General features: G+C 40.3%; 1 protein-coding gene and 2 pseudogenes across 6 annotated transcripts in view; all 3 read left to right on the top strand.

The window, feature by feature from the left end:
* The window catches only part of SBF2 (SET binding factor 2), a 685,303-nt gene extending 671,520 nt beyond the window's left edge, over positions 1-13,783 (top strand). For 2 of the 6 annotated variants that reach the window (XM_077113972.1, XM_077113966.1), the window contains 2 exons: positions 9,296-9,427; positions 10,615-13,782. In XM_077113972.1, coding sequence (XP_076970087.1) covers positions 9,296-9,427; positions 10,615-10,713 — 231 coding nt within the window. In that variant the 3' untranslated portion in view covers positions 10,714-13,782. Of the gene's footprint in view, positions 1-9,295; positions 9,428-10,614 lie in introns of all 6 variants that reach the window. The other 4 variants (XM_077113970.1, XM_077113968.1, XM_077113967.1 and 1 more) reach the window with 4 other exon arrangements.
* On the top strand, positions 1,513-2,390 carry LOC143644677 (cold shock domain-containing protein E1 pseudogene; annotated as a pseudogene).
* LOC143644678 (cold shock domain-containing protein E1 pseudogene) lies at positions 5,917-6,513 on the top strand (annotated as a pseudogene).
* Positions 13,784-18,910: the final 5,127 nt, after the last annotated feature.

Here is an 18,910-nt window from a genome sequence, read left to right as displayed (position 1 = left end):
AAGGAAGCAACAATTCAAATGATGGTAGATTTCTCATCTGAAATGGAAACCAGAAGGAATTAGTAGTACAACATTTTTCAAGTGCTGAAAGAAAAGAACTGTAACTACAAATTACATATCTAGGAAAATTATTGTGTTGGTTGGATTCAGTTGTCAACTTGGCCAGGTGAGCATACCTAGTCTTGTTGCTGCGGACATAAGCCAATGGTATGTGAACCTCATCTGTTGCTAATTACATCTGCAGTCGGCTAGGAGGAGTGTCTGCTGCAATGAGTAATGTTTGACTTAATTGGCTGGTGCTTAAATGAGAGATCACAATGTAGCAAAGTTAAGCAGTTCAGCATTCCTCATCTCAGCACTAGCAGCTCAGCCCAGGCCTTTGGAGATGCAGAAAGAAGTCACCCCGGGGAAAGTTGTGGGAACCCAAGGGCCTGGAGAGAAGACCAGCAGAGACCATCTTGTGCCTTCCACATAAGAAAGAACCTCAGTGGAAAGTTAGCTGCCTTTCCTCTGAAGAACCAACAAAATAAATCCCCTTTTATTAAAAGCCAATCCGTCTCTGGTGTGTTGCATTCCGGCAGCTAGCAAACTAGAACAATTATCCTTCAGGAATGAAGGGGAACTAAAGATGTTCACAGATAAAGGAAAAGTAAAATAATTTATCTCTAACAGACCTACCCTAAAGATGGCTAAAAGAAGGTCTTCAAACTGAAAAGAAATAATAAAAGAACAAATCTTGCAACATCAGAAAGGAAGAACAATAAAAATATGGGCAAACACAATAGATCATCTTTAACCTCATGTGTTTTCTAAATCATATTTGATGGCTGAAACAAAAATTATTATACTAGCTGATATCAAAGACAATGATATTTAAATGAGGGGATTGTAAAGGCACCTAAATGGAAGTTAGGTTTCCAACTTCACTCAAAATGGTAAAACACTGATACCAGTAGACTGATAAATCATATGTATTTTGTAATACTCATGGTCAGTATTAAGAGAACTATACAAAGTGATACATTCAAAAACATTATAATTAGGAGAAAAATGTAATTTGTTCCTATGTACTGGGCTGTGCTGCTTATGGCAGCACTGGAGTGGGCAGGGGGTTGCTGAGCTGTTGGATATGAAGTGTAACAGAACAGATTTTACCACCTGAAACTGCTCTTCAAGATCAGATCAGGCAAAGAACGAACGTCATAACCAACAAGATCAAAGAAGGGTACACTTAAGTTGAAGACGCAGCACTTGATCTGAAAAAATAAGTTTGTGCCTACTCAGCAGCTTTGAAAGAGCACTTTCCAATGCTGCTAGTAGTCTTTGTTTTCTTCAGTGCTGTACTGTAAGATTGCCTGGTGCAGCAGCAGTTGTATCCTTAATTAGCTTAACAAATCATTTTCTCCTCACTGTTTTTTTTTTAATTTTAGCAACTTTCATCCTTTGAAATGTGCTAAGAAAAGAGAGCCAGCATATACTATTGAAAGTGCAATATTTGATTATCACTGTGAAATGAGCTTTGATCCAAATCTCTCCACAAACAATGGACAAGTGGGTACCCCAATGACACTTCAACAGCACTGCATGAAATGGGTTATTGAAAAACTGCTAACCTCTTACATATCTATTCAGTGCTCAGAACGTCAAGCTAGACTTTTCTCTCACTGTTAACAGTATGGTGGCAACCTGCAAGACTTGAAAGTGGGAGGTGATGTTGAATTTGAAGTATCATCTGACCAGTGGACTAGGAAACACATTGTGAAGATGAAACTGGAAGTCCTCCCTGAAGAATGAGTTAATGGACAAGAAATTTTTATCTGACTTACACCCGCAAAGATGTCATAGGGAACATTCACCTAGAAACCAGAGATAAAATAAACTGTAATTGATAACAATGTACATACTAGTACTGTAAGTGCTCATAACATTATACCATTGCAAAGGAAACAAGCCTGCTTTCAGGGAGTAGTTTGTGCCATGAAGAAGACATTTGGCTTTATTGAAAGAGATGATGTTATAAAAAGAGATATTCTTTCATATAGTGAATTTTAAGACTCACCAAGAAGTTGTACCACCTGGAGATGACATGGAGTTCACAGTCAAGGACAGAAATGATAAAGAGGTAGCCAGAGATGTCAGACTATTGCTTCAAGGAATAGTCATTTTTGAAGATTGAACATTTTGAAGGAACTGCAATCAAATTGATCAGTGATCCCAAACGTACCCAGTGAAAACCAGAATGACCCACTGCCAGGAGGCATCAAGTTGACTTTGTGATTCCTTAAGAACTTCCCTTTGGAGGCAAAGATGCAAAACCCAAGTTGACCCTGCTGGAAAGTAACCATGTATTTGAGGTTCAAGATGGGGGTTTAGTGAGGTGTAGAATTTAGTTTGTCCTCCAGAGCAGGTAGTAGGTGGCCAGGAACAGTACAGAATAACTGCTGGGGCCACATCAGTGACCAGACACACAGTGTACACCAGTCTGGACCAGCCAGACCAGCTGCAGTCCTACCCAAAACCATGAGTCCCCCAATCCACAGAGCCTGGTGCACCTCCCCCGCAGGCTGGTTCCCAGAGGAGAAAGGAAAGGGGCTGAGCTCAACCAAGCTCCAATTGTGGAATTAATTAACAAATTCTGACTACTGAAAATAGGCCCCTAGCTCTGCTGAACCTCGATTAAATCTGAGGTTGCTGGTTTTTGCCCCAGTGCAGAGGGGGCAGGATTGATGGGGAAAAAAAAAAAAAAGAGATTTTTGTTTTGGATCAGACAGCACAAAATACTTGAAAAGGTCTGGGCCCTGAAGGAAAGGGAGGGCACATAGGACCTGGAGATACATAGAGCCATGTACTACTTAAGCTCTTGATTGGCAAACCCAAGGAATGGGGTCCTGCCCTGAAAAGAATTTTTTTTTCTTTTTTGTGGCTGGGTTTCTATGGCTTGACTGCTCTTTGTATACAACTGCAAGGCTTGTCAGGCTCCAACTGCCTCAGGCAATAGTGTAACTAAGCTTGTCTGAGAGGCAAAGAGGCTGGTCAGGTAAAAGGAAGTAATTCCCTGGAGGCTGTGCCTTCCCCAGAAGAAGGGTGGGGCCCAGTTTAGGTGGAATCCCTCCCTCAAGGAATTCAGACCCCAGGGTCTGGAAAATTGAAGTAATTTAAAGCCAGCCTACAGTCTCTCCTCTGTCTCGACCACACCCCAGCAGGGAGAGTCTGCTGAAATTAAAGGTACTGCATCACTTCATGCTGGTGGCACCTGCAGGCAGACAAGCATCACATACTGAGCAGGATAGGAAAAACACAGAGTCTAGAGACTTCATAGTAAAGTCTGTCAACCTACTGGGTCTCACCCTCAGGGAAAACTGATGCAGGTGAATCTTTCCTCCTGAGAGGAGACCAGTCTGGTCTGTGAAAATCTGCCTGGGGTCTATAATGCCTATGTAGACCCTCCTAAGGTTAAAAAAAAAAAAAAAAAAAAAAAGGCACCATTCAGGCAGGGCAAGAAACAAGAAAACAAGAACTGGAAAATTCTGATTTGTTAAACAAAACCTAAGCAAGAGGTCTAGAATAAGCTGAACTGAATGTCAAAGAACAGATAGACAACAAAGTCTTCCAGCAAGAAAATCTTCTGTAAAAAAGTGAAAACAATCTCCAGAATAACCTAATTAAGGAAATTAAATGTCTAGACACCAGCAAAAAATAACGAATCATACTGGGAAAATTGAAGATATGGCCCAGACAAAGGAACAAACCAACAATTCAAATGAGGTACAGGAGTTGAAACAATTAATTCAGGATGTTCAAACAGACATGGAAAATCTCATCAAAAATCAAATCAATGAATTGAGAGAGGATATGAAGAAGGCAAAGATGAACAAGAAGAAGAAATAGAAAGTCTGAAAAAATAAATCGCAGAACTTATGGAAATGAAAGGCACAGAAGAGATGAAAAAAACAATGGAAACGTACAATGTTAGCTCTTAAGAGACAGAAGATAGGATTAGTGAACTGGAGGATGGGACGTGAAATCTGACAAGCAAAAGAAAATATAGGGAAAAGAATGAAAAAACATGAGCAGGGACTCAAGGAATTGAATGACAATATGAAGCACACGAATATATGGGTTGTTGGTGTCCCAGAAGGAAAAGAGAAGGGAAAAGGAGGAGAAAAACTAATGGAAGAAATTATCACTGAAAATTCCCAACTGTTATGAAAGACTTAAAATTACAGATCCAAGAGGTGCAGTGTACCCCAAATAGAACAGATCCAAATAGACGTACTCCAAGACACTTACTAATCAGAATGTCACATGTCAAAGAGAAAGAGAGAATTTTGAAAGCAGCAAGAGAAAAGCAATCCATTACATGCAAGGAAAGCCCAATAAGACTATGAATAGATTTCTCAGCAGAAACCATGGAGGAGAAGGAAACAGTGGTATGATATTTAAGATACTGAAAGAGAAAAGCTGCCAACCAAGAATTCTATATCCAACAAAATTGCCCTTCAAAAATGAGGGAGAAATTAACACATTTTCAGACAAAAAAAAATCACTGGGAGAATTAGTGACCAAGAAACTGGCTCTGCAAGAAATGCTAAAGGGAGCACTACAGACAGATAGAAAAAGATAGCAGAGAGAGGTGTGGAAGAAGAATGTAGAAATGAAGACTATCAGTAAAGGTAAAAAGGGGGAAAATTAGATATGACATATAAAATCCAAAAGGCAAAACATTAGAAGAAAGTACTGCCTATACTGTAATAACACTAAATGTTAATGGATTAAATCCCCAATCAGAAGACATAGACTAGCAGAATGAATTAAAAAACAGGATCCATCTATATGCTGTTTACAGGAGATGCATTTTAGACCCAAGGATAAGCATAGGTTGAAAGTGAAAGGTTGGGAAAAGATATTTCATGCAAACAGCAATCAGAAAAGAGCAAGAGTAGCTATACTAATATCCTACAAATTAGACTTCAAATATAAAACAGTTAAAAGAGACAAAGAAGGACACTATGTATTAATAAAAGGAACAATTCAGCAAGAAGACATAACAATCATAAATATTTATGCACCAAGCCAAAGTGCTCCAAAATGCATGAGGCAAGCACTGAAAAGAGAAATAGACACATCTACCATAATAGTTGGAGACTTCAATTCCCCACTCTCATCAATGGACAGAACATCTAGACAGAGGATCAATAAAGAAAAAGAGAATTTGAATAGTACAATAAATGAACTAGACTTAACAGACATTTATAGAACATTATACCCCAGAACAGCAGGATACACCTTTTTCTCAAGTGCTCATGGATCATTCTTAAGGATAGACCATATGCTGGGTCACAAAGCAGGTCTCAATAAGTTTAAAAAGATTGAAATCATATAAAGCATTTTCTTAGATCATAAAGGAATGAAGTTGAAATCAATAGTAGGCAGAGGGCCAGAAAATTCACAAATATGTGGAGGCTCAGCCACACACTCTTAAACAACCAGTGGGTCAAGGAAGAAATTACAAGAGAGATCAATAAATATCTCAAGACAAATGAAAATGAAAACACAACATATCAAAATTTATGAGATGCAGCAAAGGCAGTGCTAAGAGGGAAATTTATTGCCCTAAATGTCTGTATCAAAAAAGAAGAGGGCAGGCCATGGTAGCTCAGCAAGCAGAGTTCTCGCCTGCCATTCCAGAGACCTGGGTTCGATTCTCGGTGCTACCCATGAAAAAAAAAGAGAGAGAAGAAGAAAAAAGAGCAAAAATTGAGGAATTAACTGTTCACTTGGAAGAACTAGAGAAAGAACAGCAAACTAACCCCAAAGCAATCAAAAGGAAAGAAATAACAAAGATTAGAACAGAAATAAATGAAATTGAGAACATGAAAATAATCAAGAAAATCAACAAAACCAGAAATTGGTTCTATGGAAAGTGGCCATGTTAGGTTTAATATTTCAACAGACTGATGTGACAAACTAGAACAAGCAACCAGCATAGAAGTTCTGTCAAATATATTTCAGTTCACTAATGAAGCCAGAGAAATAGGTGTTGTGATTGCAGCCATGAGAGAAGGTTTTGGTTTTATTGACTGTGTGGATCATAATGCTCATTATGTTCTTCCACTTCAGTAAAATTCTCAGTGGGAACCAGTGCAGTATTGCAGATGAAAGAGTTTACTGTGGTTCCAGATATGCTCTCTGTCCAAAGAAATCACGCTAGTAGGATTTTAAAACTTCCCAAGGGCATGGTTTCATTCCATTCCCATTCAGATCATTGTTTTCTGGGCACTGTAGAAAAAGAAGCCATTTTTTTCCAATCCCAAAATGACTAGCCCAAAGAAAGGAGAAGCCCAAAGAAGAAGGCTGAAGATGGCATTATTGCTTATGATGATTGTAAGGTGAAAGCCTAATTCCAACTCCAAGAGGCTCATGTGTTATGTGGTAACTCTGAAGAATAATTTTGGATTTATTGAAACAGCCGATCTTCATAAGGAAATCTTTTTCCATTGCAGTGAGTTCTGAGTTCTGAGGTGATGTTGATAACTGGAACTGGGGAACATAAGTTGGTGGAGCACAACTTATCCAAAGGCAAAGGCAACAAAGTCAGTGCAGAAAAAGTGAACAAAGCATACTCAGTGAAGGACATTATTGAGGAATCTGATCCCACCCATCTACTCTGGTAAAGTCATTCACCCCCTGAGGAGTGTTGTTCCAACACAAACTGAGTACCAAGGGTTGATTGAGATGGTGGAAGAGGGGTTGGTCAATTGCTTGAAGAGCACCACCCTGGATGGTGCCAGTGCTCCTCACCTAATGGTTCTTCGTCAACCAAGGGGACCAGATAACTCAATGGGATTTGATACAGAAAGAAAGATCTGTCATGCTGGTGTCATTGACTAACCATATCCACAAAGCACATCATTAATCCATTATGATCACACTAGGGGGATTCTGGTACAATGTTCTAAATATCACCCTCTTCGCTCCTCCCAAAATCTGGAATGTTATTGCGTTATTATACTAATTTTAACACCTTCCTTGTGTTATGTTTAAAAAAATAAATAAATTTAAGAAAACCATTTTAAAATTAAAAACAAAAAATAACTAAATAAATCAAGATGGAATCATAAAAAGCACAAAATATTTATAATTGCTACCTCCCTCTACAATACCTCAAACCCTTTTTATGCTTTATCTTTCTCCAAAGCACTTACCACTTTCCAATATGTTGTTGTGTTGTGTTGTGTTTTGTCTTATTGCCTCTCCTGACTAGAATCTAAGATCCATGAAGAAAGGGGTTATTGTCTGATTTATTCCCTTGTATAGCCATTCCTAGAACAGTGGCTGGCATGTATTGGTACTAAATAATATTCATTGAATGAATGAATGTTTTAACTCTTTAAAAGAAATTAGTCTTGTTTTTGCTTCTTTGGCTGCTCAGAATAAGTACCATGAAATGGGTCAGGTTAAACGATGGGAATGTATTTGCTTGTGGTTTTAAGGCCAGGAAAATGTCTAAGTCATTGTATCATCAAGGCAATGCTTTCCTCCCAGAGACCAGCTGCTGGCAATCTTTGGCTCCTCTGCCACACAGCAAGAAACATGGCAGTGTCTCCTGGTCTCTGCCTTCTCTTCAAGGTCTCCTTGACTTCACCTTCTTGCTTCCATGGCTTTCTTTTTTTCTGTCTGAATTTCATTCTCTTATAAAGGTCTCCAGTAATAGGATTAAGACCCATCCTGATTGAGGTGGGCCACACCTTAGCTGAAGCAACCTCAACAAAAGGACCTATTTACGATGGGTTTATACCCACTGGAATGGATTAGATTTAAGAACACGTTTTTCTGGGGAACATACAGCTTCAAACCACCATAGTTCTTAAATGCTATCCACCATGTTTGGACCTTCCTTTCATGTGTGTCTTATCTTCACCTCTCTGGCTACCTTTAGGAATTTCCTAAGTACCATCTTATAGTTTGCTAACTTCTTGTCAACAGTTTTAATCTATTTAACCCATCCATTGCAATTTTTATATCAGTGACTATTTTTCAATTCCTGAGGTTCTATTTGCTGCTTTTTCAATTCTACCTGACCTTTTAAAAAATACTTTTAGATTATTTTTTCATATTTTATTCCTTCTTTTATGTCTTTAGTCACATTAAACATACGTACTTCATAGTCTATTCAATAAGTCTATTATCAAGTGTTCTTATCTAATTCTATTTGTTGTGTCTGCTGACACTCACATGTACATTATTTTCTCATGTGTTTTATTTTGGAGAATGAGCTCATTTTAAGTAGGGCTTTATCTATGGAAATTCTTGTACCCTGAATTTAAAATGTATTTCTCCCAAGTAATTTTGCTTTTGTACTCATTATGTATTACCAGTCCAGAACCCCTTTTTTGTTAATGTCTTGCTGTCAGAGTTCTTGAACCACACTATCCAAACTATCATGAAGGCAGTCACAAGTTCTTAGGGAGGTTTTGTTTATCAACAGAGTTCCCCTAAAATAGGCATGCCTCCTTGTTACATCCTTTGCCAATAAGTAGATTTTTTTTCCCTGAAAATGTAACACTTTGAAGAGCTTTTGTAAGGTATCACAGTTCCAATCCCTTACCTTGAGTGGTAAGGCCTCTCTTACTGTTCCTACATACTCAAACCTTTTGACTTGTAACTTCTTCTACCATCTCTTCACTACCATCAGTGCTGCTCCTGCCCTGCCCATTTCTGGCTGAGATTGAAAATTGGATCTCATAGAACTAAATACATTAGTTGTTCTTGTGAAGCTGTCGGGCAGTATGTTGGTGCCTTCCAGTAGACAGGTTTAAGTTCTATCTCTGGCCTTGTAGATGCAGTTTCCCCTGAGATTTTCAGACTGTCAGGACCTGATAGGCTTTTCCAGACCTAGTCCCACCCCTCCCTCATTTTACAGATGAGAAAGCCCAGAGAAAGAAAAGGACTTGCCCATTTAAGATTAATTTATAACATTTATTGTCTGTATTTTTGTTCAGTTTTGGGAACAGTGAGATGAGTGAGCCACAGTCTCTGCCCTAAAACCTCCCAATCTGGTATTAGAGTTAGACAGTGGGCACTCAGGGATGTCAAGCACAACATATCCCACATATGTGGGATATGTTGTGCTTGACATCATATATACCCACATATATATATACCCACAAACAAACATATATACCCACATATACTTATGTAGGTAGAGAAAAGTATTCAGATACAGTTTGAAAAACCATGCTGCTTTCACTTTATGTATCTTTTATACCCCATCTATGTGTCCCTTTGGTTCCAGCTACGATACTACGACTCGGGTGAAGACACAAGCTGTAAAGGCCACATTGATCTGGCAGAAGTAGAAATGGTCATCCCTGCTGGCCCCAGCTTGGGAGCCCCAAAGCATACCAGTGACAAAGCCTTCTTTGATGTAAGTTGATTTTACTTCTCCTTTCTTGGCTCTGCCTGTCCCTGATTTCTTATAATCATTCCACCGTCAAGAATTCTGAGGACCATAGAGCAGTTAGTGGTGACTGCATGTGGGTCACCAACACACACACCCCACCCTCAGCTTGGAAATTGTACAGAACTTGAGCTCAACACTCTCAGTCCCCAAGCCTGACCTCTCCTAACTCTCCAGATGTCTCAGCCTGGTTACACCACTTCGTACAAAGACCTCCCTTAAAATATGGAAGCAGATTAACTCATTGGTAAATGTTGCTAGTTATTTCATTCACCACCTACTTTCAAGAACAGATGTTACTTCCCTGCATATCCAGTAGTCTTCTTGCCTGGCCATCTACAAAAAACTGTTCTTGGTCATAACAACTCATTCTCAGCCCTAATATCCTCAACAGCCCTAGGTGGGCTCTGGGACATTTTATGGGCCACACAATAGAAAGAGACCAATCTAAATCCTGGAATCAAGAAGGGTTCTCTATTCAGAGTTAGAACTCTGGAACGTATGAGGGTTAGCATTACCCCATACTGGAACTGCTTAAAAAGTTGAAAAAGTGATCAGACTTTGACTAGAGATATGAATGAAGCTGATCTGGATAGGACTAAGGTAAATCAGAACACAGGGTAAAGGATGATATCATCCATATTTTAAAACTTCAACTTCTGTGTGAGACCAAAGGGAAAAATGTTTGTTTGGTGCATTACCTAATTTAACTTGTATGGTCAGTTTAGTTGAACACCATAAGTACATGTAATTTTGAATAGGGCATGAGAGCTTGTTGGTTTGTACAGGTTAGTGTGATCCTCCAATATATCCTGGTGTAATTTTGGCAGTGAATAAAAAAGTATTTGCCAAGTCCCCTTGGGGGATTGGGGAGAAAGGAGGAAATACTCAACATCCCTATTTGGGGAATTCCTGATATTCTCATAAGCAGTAGGGACAGCCAAATCAATAGGCTGAGCCCTCCATTTTGGGGTTTGCCCCTATGAAAGTGACTGTAAAGGCAATAGTTGTATGGTAATGGAGGAAAGAGAGAAGACAGAGGTTTGGGGGCAGTATGGGAAGAGAAGGCAACAGGGATTGATTCACACACTTGACAAAAGCCATAAAATAGTCCTGCCTTTCATCTTTGTTATCTCTGTCATTTGGGTTCCTAGCTCAAGACCAGCAAACGTGTGTATAACTTCTGTGCCCAGGATGGACAAAGTGCCCAGCAGTGGATGGACAGGATCCAGAGCTGTATCTCTGATGCCTGATGCCCTTGGTCAACCCAAGCAGAAGAGGGAGATGCCAGACAGGAAGAAAAGAGCATGGATCTTGAGGAGATAAGAACTTCCCCTGGTTCTGATGAGTTATCCTGGGGTCTGAGGTTTTCCTGCCCATCTTTAACTAGTTCCTCTCTTTGAGCAATTGCTCTATTTAACCTTGAATGGGTGTGTCACACAGGTCTGGTCAAGAGCACCAGGCGCTCCCTGCATCTTGCATTAAATTGTTCTAACAGGGTCTTAGTGATTAGGGACCAGAAGAATGTCTCCTGAGCCAACTGTCATCCATCCCCTAGGCTAAATAACTGTCATCTACTTTGGTCCTTCCTCATGAAGATCCTTTTTGTTCTCCAACGTCATTATTTCCTTGGAGAGCTTTTTTAAAAGCTAACATCAAAACCCTCCAAAATCATCCTACATTCTAGAAAGAAGGGGGTTCCCATCAGAAGCACCTACTCTTACTGTCTGACCTTAGAGATGCTCAGTTCTCTGGTGCTGCCAAAATTGTTTCCATTATCCCTACTCTGCCATTGAGGTTCACCACAAGATCAGTACTCAGTGGCAGGCAAAGAAGGAGCATACAGAATTATCCTGATGGGAAAGGGATTGTCCAGGGAATGACTAGGGCAATGCAGGGAAAACCTGCTTCCAAATACAGCTTCCACTGGACTCTCTAGGCTAGAGGTGCTCTGAGGATCTGGGGCCTTGTGACCCCATGTCTTCTGTTCCCTTCTTTTTACACAAAGTAACATGCAAAAACAAAGAGCTGAATGCACTAACCCACAAAACAAACACTTGCACTGCGCTCCTGATGAAGAAGAGATATTGGAAAGACGGAGGCCAGCTATTTATGGCCACACAGCACAGTGGCAAGGGCTGTAGACCACAGTCAGACTGGTATGATTGGATACCTAGACAATACCTTTGTTCTGAAAAGCAGGAACTGTTTTTAGATTTTCTTTCCTTTTGATAACCTTTTATTTGTTCACCCTAAAATTTGAGGAATGCTGTTTGCTTGCAATGAACAGAAACAGCATCTCTGCTACAGCCACTGACACCAACTGGAGTCATAGGTAGCTACATTGCATTTGCTTTAAAATGTTAATATGTTAAATATCAAACTAATGTTTCAAAATATGTATATATGATTTCTATACCCTTGTTTTTCAGATAGTCTGCTTATAATTTAATATAAAAATTAACTAAACTGATTCATTTGTTCCCTTTTTTTAAAAAAACCACTGTCTTTTTAGATTAAAAATAAATCAGAATTTGAGATTTAAAGTTATCTACACACTAGGAAATAGAACTATTAATATATAAGAAATTGAGGAAATAACAAGAATGAAGGACTTTTCTATCATTTTCATTTTATAAATTGCCACCTATGAAAATGGTTTTTGCACATTATTTGTATTTTTCTTTGTATATGAAATAATTTTTGTACTTTGTAAAATATGGAGCCCATTATACCTTCGGCTGTTTGAGACTGTACACAGTGCTTCTTTTGTAACTGGATTCTTTTAACTTTCATGAAGGTGTTACAAGCCTTACATTCACTGACCACCTTGAATTAAATTTATTTCTTAAGAAAAAACATCCCTGATTTACTGTGCAATAAAAGTTCATTCTGCAGTGCTTGGTGCTCAAGTGGCAACATCCAGGATTCATATGTTGTAAAGGTTCAATGATAAAACCACATGACCTAATTTGTGCCATGGTTCTGTTAATATTATCACTGCCCTTTGCTCAGGAAGTAACCAGAGATACTGGAGCTACTGGCATGAGCTTCCAAGTTCTGAACACACTGCTGCAGAGTTTACTAAGAGACCTGAGGCTCAAGTGCTGGTTCCCACTTCCTCAAATAAGCTGTGTGAAACTGGTTCAGTCCTTTGTCTCTTTTGGGTCAGAGTTTCACCACTTACAGTTTCTGGCAGTTTGTGAAAATTGTAGGCATAAGAAGGGGAACCCTTGTTGGATAGCAGATTTTTCTGCTTCAAAGAATTGTTAAACAGCATAAATGAACAAAGAATGATGTCTTTTATGGGCAGTACTTCCCCCCAGTTAATGGGGGATTAACCTGTATCCTCCTAGAGAGACAAAGCAAGACCACAGCAGGCAGCCTCTTCTTTAGACACCTTGACTTTTACCTTGGGGACCTCAGCCACATCTCTATGTGTAGCCAACAGTGAATGCAGATCTTTTTCTCAGGGCTGAGCCTCTAAGTCCTTTGACATCCAGGAGCCCTCTCTGAGCAAGGGAAAAGGGCCCCAGGAGCCACAGAGGTTCAAGATGGGGTCAGTGCCATCCCCCTCCTGAACCTTTAGGTTTCTTCGGTCTAGAGTGCTCTCAAGCTTTTCATTAGTCCCAGATCTCCCTTCATTTTTTTTTGCATGGGCAGGCACCAGGAATTGAACCCAGGTCTCCAGCATGGCAGGCGAAAACTCTGCCTGCTAAGCCACTGTGGCCCCCCCGGGATCTCCCTTCTTATTGGTTGGCCACCTCCATACCATGCCTGAAATTCAATCAGGAGGGAAGCAACTGGGGTTGGGTTCACAGTGTCTGTATCTGGATATCCTTCATTCCTCAGGTCTTAACTGTGAGGGGGAGGATGGCGCTGGGTTCCAAGGAAGAAAGACTACAACCTGACATCCTATAGGAACTTTAACAGGGCCCCTCCTTCAGCAGTGGCTTTTCTAAGTCCAGACCCAAGAGAGTCCATTAGTAATAGGTTTCCCTCCCCAACCCCTTTGGGGTTAGAGCTAGAGCTTAGACTAATAGGATGGCAGATTTACTTCTCAATGGAAATTTACATTTTTAGATATTTCCTCAGAAATCCTTTAAGAATTACAAAATGATCCCATCATCCCATAAAGAATTTCTGAAATATTCCAAATTGATACCCTGGAAATGCCTTCAGCTGTGACAACTGGGGCTATTAATTAAGCAATGAGTAACAGAAGTATTGATGAAGAGATAGGGTTTATATAAATAAACATATTTATATTATTTTATAAATAAATGCAAGCCACATATATTTCTTTTTAAAAAATAAAAAGTCAAAATTAATTTTATTATTTTATTAAACCCATTATATCTAAAGTATCATCTCAATGTATAATCAAAGTAAAAAATTATTCATGAAATATTTTTTATTCTGTGTTCATACTATGTCTTCAAAATCTGGTATATTTTACACTTATACCACATTTCAACTTGAACTGGCCACAATTCTAGGGCTACAGTACTAGACAGTGCAGATTTAGAGCAAGTAACCAGCTCACAGCAGAACGTGTAGTAAGAAGAGCTGGGAGGCAAGAGGCCCAGGTTCTTGTGCTGGCTCTATTCTAATTCAGTTTATGACCCAAACTGATCCTTGAGCTTTGCAGGCTTTAACCTATAAAATGAAAGACCCAGATGATATGTGATTTTGTGTTTGGACTATTTTAACTTGGCAAGGTTCCAAACAGATATGCTCAAAAAGATTCTTCAAAAAGCCAAATAATCTAAATCAGTGCTTCTCAAATTGTAAAGCACAAAGAATCATCTTGTTAAAATGAAGACTCTGATTGAGTAGGTCTGGGAGGGGCTTGAAGTCCATATTTCTTTTTTTTTTAATTATTATTTTGTACACCCAGTACAGAGAAATCCAACTTACTGCCATTCCCCCAGATACCCCAATCCACCAATTTTAACATCTTGCCAACTTTGCCATATCACTCTATCTTTCATTTATCTCCTGAACATTTGAAAGCAGGTTGCATACTCCTTGAACACAAAATACTTACATGTAGATTTCCTACAAACAAGGATATTCACTTATGTAATTATCTTCAGTACATTAACAATGTTATTACTGTAAAGGCTGCACTTACTTCAACCACTTTATCCCTTGACTTTTTTTTTTTTAAATACATGGGCAGGCACCTGGAATCGAACCCGGGTCCTCTGGCATGGCAGGCAAGCATTCTTGCCTGCTGAGCCACCGTGGCCCACCCTATCCCTCAACTTTTAAATGTCATATCTTACTTTTTTCTCTTTTTTTATCCTTTTAGCTATCCCTTCTGATAATCTTCATTTTTACACTTTCCTCAAAGCCTCTCTCTCCTGTCTTTTCTCTTCATCATACAGAATTCCTTTTATTATTTCTAGTAGGGCAGATCTCTTGTTAATAAATTGTCCAAGCTTCTGTTTATCTGTGAATATTTTAAACTCTCCAGATAAAGAATTCTTGGCTGGCAGCTTTTCTCTTTCAGTACTGTAAATATATCATACCACTGCCTTTTCACCGCCATGGTTTCTGATGAGAACTCGTCAGTCTTAAGTGCCCCTTGTATGTGATACATTGCTTTTCTCCTACTGTTTTCAGAATTCTATCTCTGGCAATTGACAGTCTGGTTAGTATATGTCTTTGGGTAGGTCTATTTGGATTTATTCTGTTTGGAGAGCATTGCGCTTCTTGCATATTTATATTTATGTCTTTTGTAAGAGCTGGGAAGTTAGAGGCCATTATTTCCTCAAATATGCTTTCTGCCTCTTTTCCCTTCTCTCTTCCTGGGACACCCATGATGTATACAAGTTTGCACACTTCATGCTCTCATTCAAATCCCTGAGACCCTGCTCAACTTTTTCCCATCCTTTTCTCTATCTGTGCTTTTGTCTGTTTGATTTTCAGATATCCTATGTTCTAGGGCACTGATCCTTTCTTCTGCCTGTTCAAATCCACTGCTGTATGCCTCTAGCATATTTTTAATCTCATCTGTTGTGCCTTTCATTCCCATAAGTTCTGCTGTTTTTCTCTGTATGCTTTCAAACTCTTCTTTATGCTCCCTGAGTTTATTTTCAATATCCTTTATCTCTTTAGCCATATTTCCCTTTATCTCCTTGAATTGATTTAGGAGATTTGTTTGAGTATCTTTGATTAGTTTTTCCAAACTGTGTATCTCCTCCAACTTTCTTATTTGTTCCTTTGACTGGACCATATCTTCCTGTTTCTTTATACTTGTAATTTTTTGCTGCTATCTGGGTATTCTGATTATCTCGATGAGATTATTTTGAAGGTAAGTTTTTTGTGCAGGATTTTGTTGTTGATTGGGTTTGTATTAAGGTTCTTCTTTGACACTTGGTTCATCAGTATTTCCCAGCCAAAAACAGGGTCAGGGACCCATGCTGGGGGCACAGACCAGTTCCTCACCCTGGGAAGAGGGTCAGGAAAGATGCCAGAAAAATATTGTTTTCAGGTGTACTTTCCTGGCCTACCCACCAGGTGGCACTCTTCAGCAGCCTATATCCCTCAACCCTAAGAAGGAAAGAGGATATTTTTAGCTCTTTAGAGGCTCCACTCTGACATCAGGTGGGAATAATGGCCAGCAGGGCCTGTCCAGGAGGGGCTAAATAATGGCTCCCAGTGGTCTAAATACATCAGATTAGCACTGGGCCATGTCCCCCTCTCTTCTTGGGGAGGTCAACTTGCACAGCCCTCCCAGTCTGCAGCTGCCCACCAGGCAGGGACCAGGCAGACCTGAAGCTACTTGCCTTGGTGGGGGGAGAGGATGGGTGCCAGGAGCTGCAGCAGCTCTCACAGATTTTCACCACAGTTTCTCAAGCCTCTTCACCCATCTCTGCCCTGTATGCTTTGTAGTACTCCCCTAGTCTCCAGAGCCCCCAAAACAATGGTTTTGGACAATTTCTGCCTGTATACTCACTGTTTTGGGTAGAGGATGAGCCCTACAACTCCCTGTTCTGCCATCTTCTGACAGTCTGTATTTCTAATAAGCTCCTAGGTGATATCAATGCTGCTAGTCCAAGGACTACATTTGAAATAACAGAAATGTGTTTAGTTCCAGTTCTCTGAGAAGCAGACACCAAACAGGAAAGAAATCAAGGAACGCTGGGAGAGCATGATGCGGGTGGGACTCTTGTGAAATAGAAAAGAAAGGAAGAAAAGTTGAGTGGAGGAGATTTAGACTGGAGTACAGTTTTAAGCAAGTTTGGCAAGGCAGGTGAGAATACCTCAAGCTATCAGAGTAATCATCAGAGAAATTCCACATCTCCTAAGAATGGGTCTGCTTTCTATCTTTACAGTGCAATCACTGGCTGGGAGCAGTCTGAGGGGCATGTCCTTATTGCAAACACCATAATAGATTTCAGAATTCAGCAACTTAAGGCTGATAGTCAATTACAAACCCTACAGTCAGAGACCTGAGAGAAGTCTTTTCTTGGCCATTACAGTCAACCTCTTGTACCACACAAATCTCCACCCAGGTTTGGGGACCAGCTCTTCCATGTTTCCCTTGGGCCTGTCTTCTTAAGGGAATCTCAGAAGAGAGAAGCCAGTGGGCTGAACCACAGCCATTGTCAATGCAGTTGACCTCGAAGCTATAACTGGTCCAATCCTCTCCCTCCTCCACTATCCATTCTGAATTTCCCCTCACCCTAAGTTACCTTGGCAGCAACCTAGTGCCTTACCTGGTGTTGTGACCCAAACCACTATTTCTGGGTTAGGGTGAAGGGTCTTATCACTTGATAATCAAACCCTTCTCAGGATGGGGTGGCTGCACATGTCCTTTCACAATTACAGTGGGGAGCACTAGAGGTGCCCAAATAGGCTGCCTGGGCTCCATATGCATTGCTCCCAGCTCCCCCTACATAGAAATAATCCTGCTCCTGCTAATCAGGATCAATTACCCCACCAATATGGTGACTCTTCTTCCAGCCTGCTAGTCTCTGGGCACAAGGAATCCAGTGTGCTCTGATGGCAACCATAAATTATAGTTCAGCAGGACCCACCAGTTGAATGCGAGCTGGATGGGATTCCATGCCTTTGGATCAAGTATTCTATAAGTCCCTGGATGGTGATGTGGTCAAGGCTCTATAGTCAGAAAAACCAAACCATACCCAGAACAGTATCCATCTCTGTGAAAATGAATCATTGGCCCTTTTAGGGTAGAAGGGCACAATGTATTTAATTTGCCTCCAAGTGGTGAGTTGTCTCCTAGAAGAATAGTGCCATATAAGGTGCTCAGTGTTGAGCTCTATTGGGATTCAGAGGCAGTAGTAGCTAGATTGCTCTTGGTACATGGGAACCTATGGCACTGGACCGTTGTTGGCCCATGTATGGCTTCTGCCTCTGTTGCTGCTGCTACTCCATTCATATGCTTATACTAATTCTTGTGTAACCAATGACAAGGACTGGCTATTGTCAACTGTCCAGGTCATTTTATTTACAGGCTGGTTTAGTGCCCCTTCTATGTTGGATGCTTTCTGGTGGGCCATTAACATATGATACAAAAATCTTCACACTTGATGTTTACTCCCATATGTCATGCCTCCAACTCAAACCTCCCTGTCTCCAATCTTCTAATGCTTTTTCTTTCAAGCCCCTGATCAGACAGCCAGGCCATTGTCTCCAGCCAGGAATCCATATGTATTCTCGCCTTGGGTCACTTTCCCTTGAACCCAAAGTAGATGATCAATTGCTCTACTCACAGTTCTACCCATTGGGAAGCTTTTCTGTTTCCACTTACACCAAAGTCATTGTCCTTGTAACATAGTCACTGTCTGTTTTCAACTTGTATCCATGTACCAAGTCAACCCATCCATAAACTAAGTTCAGCCTTTTGTCTTCTCTTTAAGCTGGTTGTACAGGTCCCTCCACATGACCATAGGAATAAGCCAGAAGACAGGTACAAGTTACTTGTGCCCCCCATTCCTGCTCAGGCTCAATCCTAGATATAGCATTTCCAGGTTATGAAGGACTGCTGCCGGGTCTAACCAACTTCATGACTTTATGGAACTGACAGAACCCAATATAATGAGCAGTTTTATATGCCCCACTTGGTGTTTCATGCTCAAGCATTCTTTCTATCAAAGAGCCTAATAATATGCCAGAAACTGTTTCTCAAAAGATATATAATTCCCTGCTGCAGATGGGAAGATCTTGCTGCAGAGTCCCAAAGGTCTGATTTACAGTTCTCCCACTGGGACTTTGCATATGCTTCACTTGACATCTTTTCCCTCTCCCACTTCTGACATTTCCCACACCATAAAATCTGCCAGATTGTATGGCCCAAATGGCAGAGCTATTTGCATTGCAGCCTGGACCTTTTCCTATTATGGGACACACCTACAGCTGGCAGCCTTCAATGTCACCCTGTATTATGTATTGCACCTAACTGCAAAGAGAGTT

This window comes from Tamandua tetradactyla, chromosome 8 (assembly GCF_023851605.1).
Source record: "Tamandua tetradactyla isolate mTamTet1 chromosome 8, mTamTet1.pri, whole genome shotgun sequence".
NCBI classification, from domain to species: Eukaryota; Metazoa; Chordata; class Mammalia; order Pilosa; family Myrmecophagidae; genus Tamandua; species Tamandua tetradactyla.
Note: the sequence above shows the minus strand (reverse complement) of the source record. Positions and strands in the feature narration are given on the sequence as shown.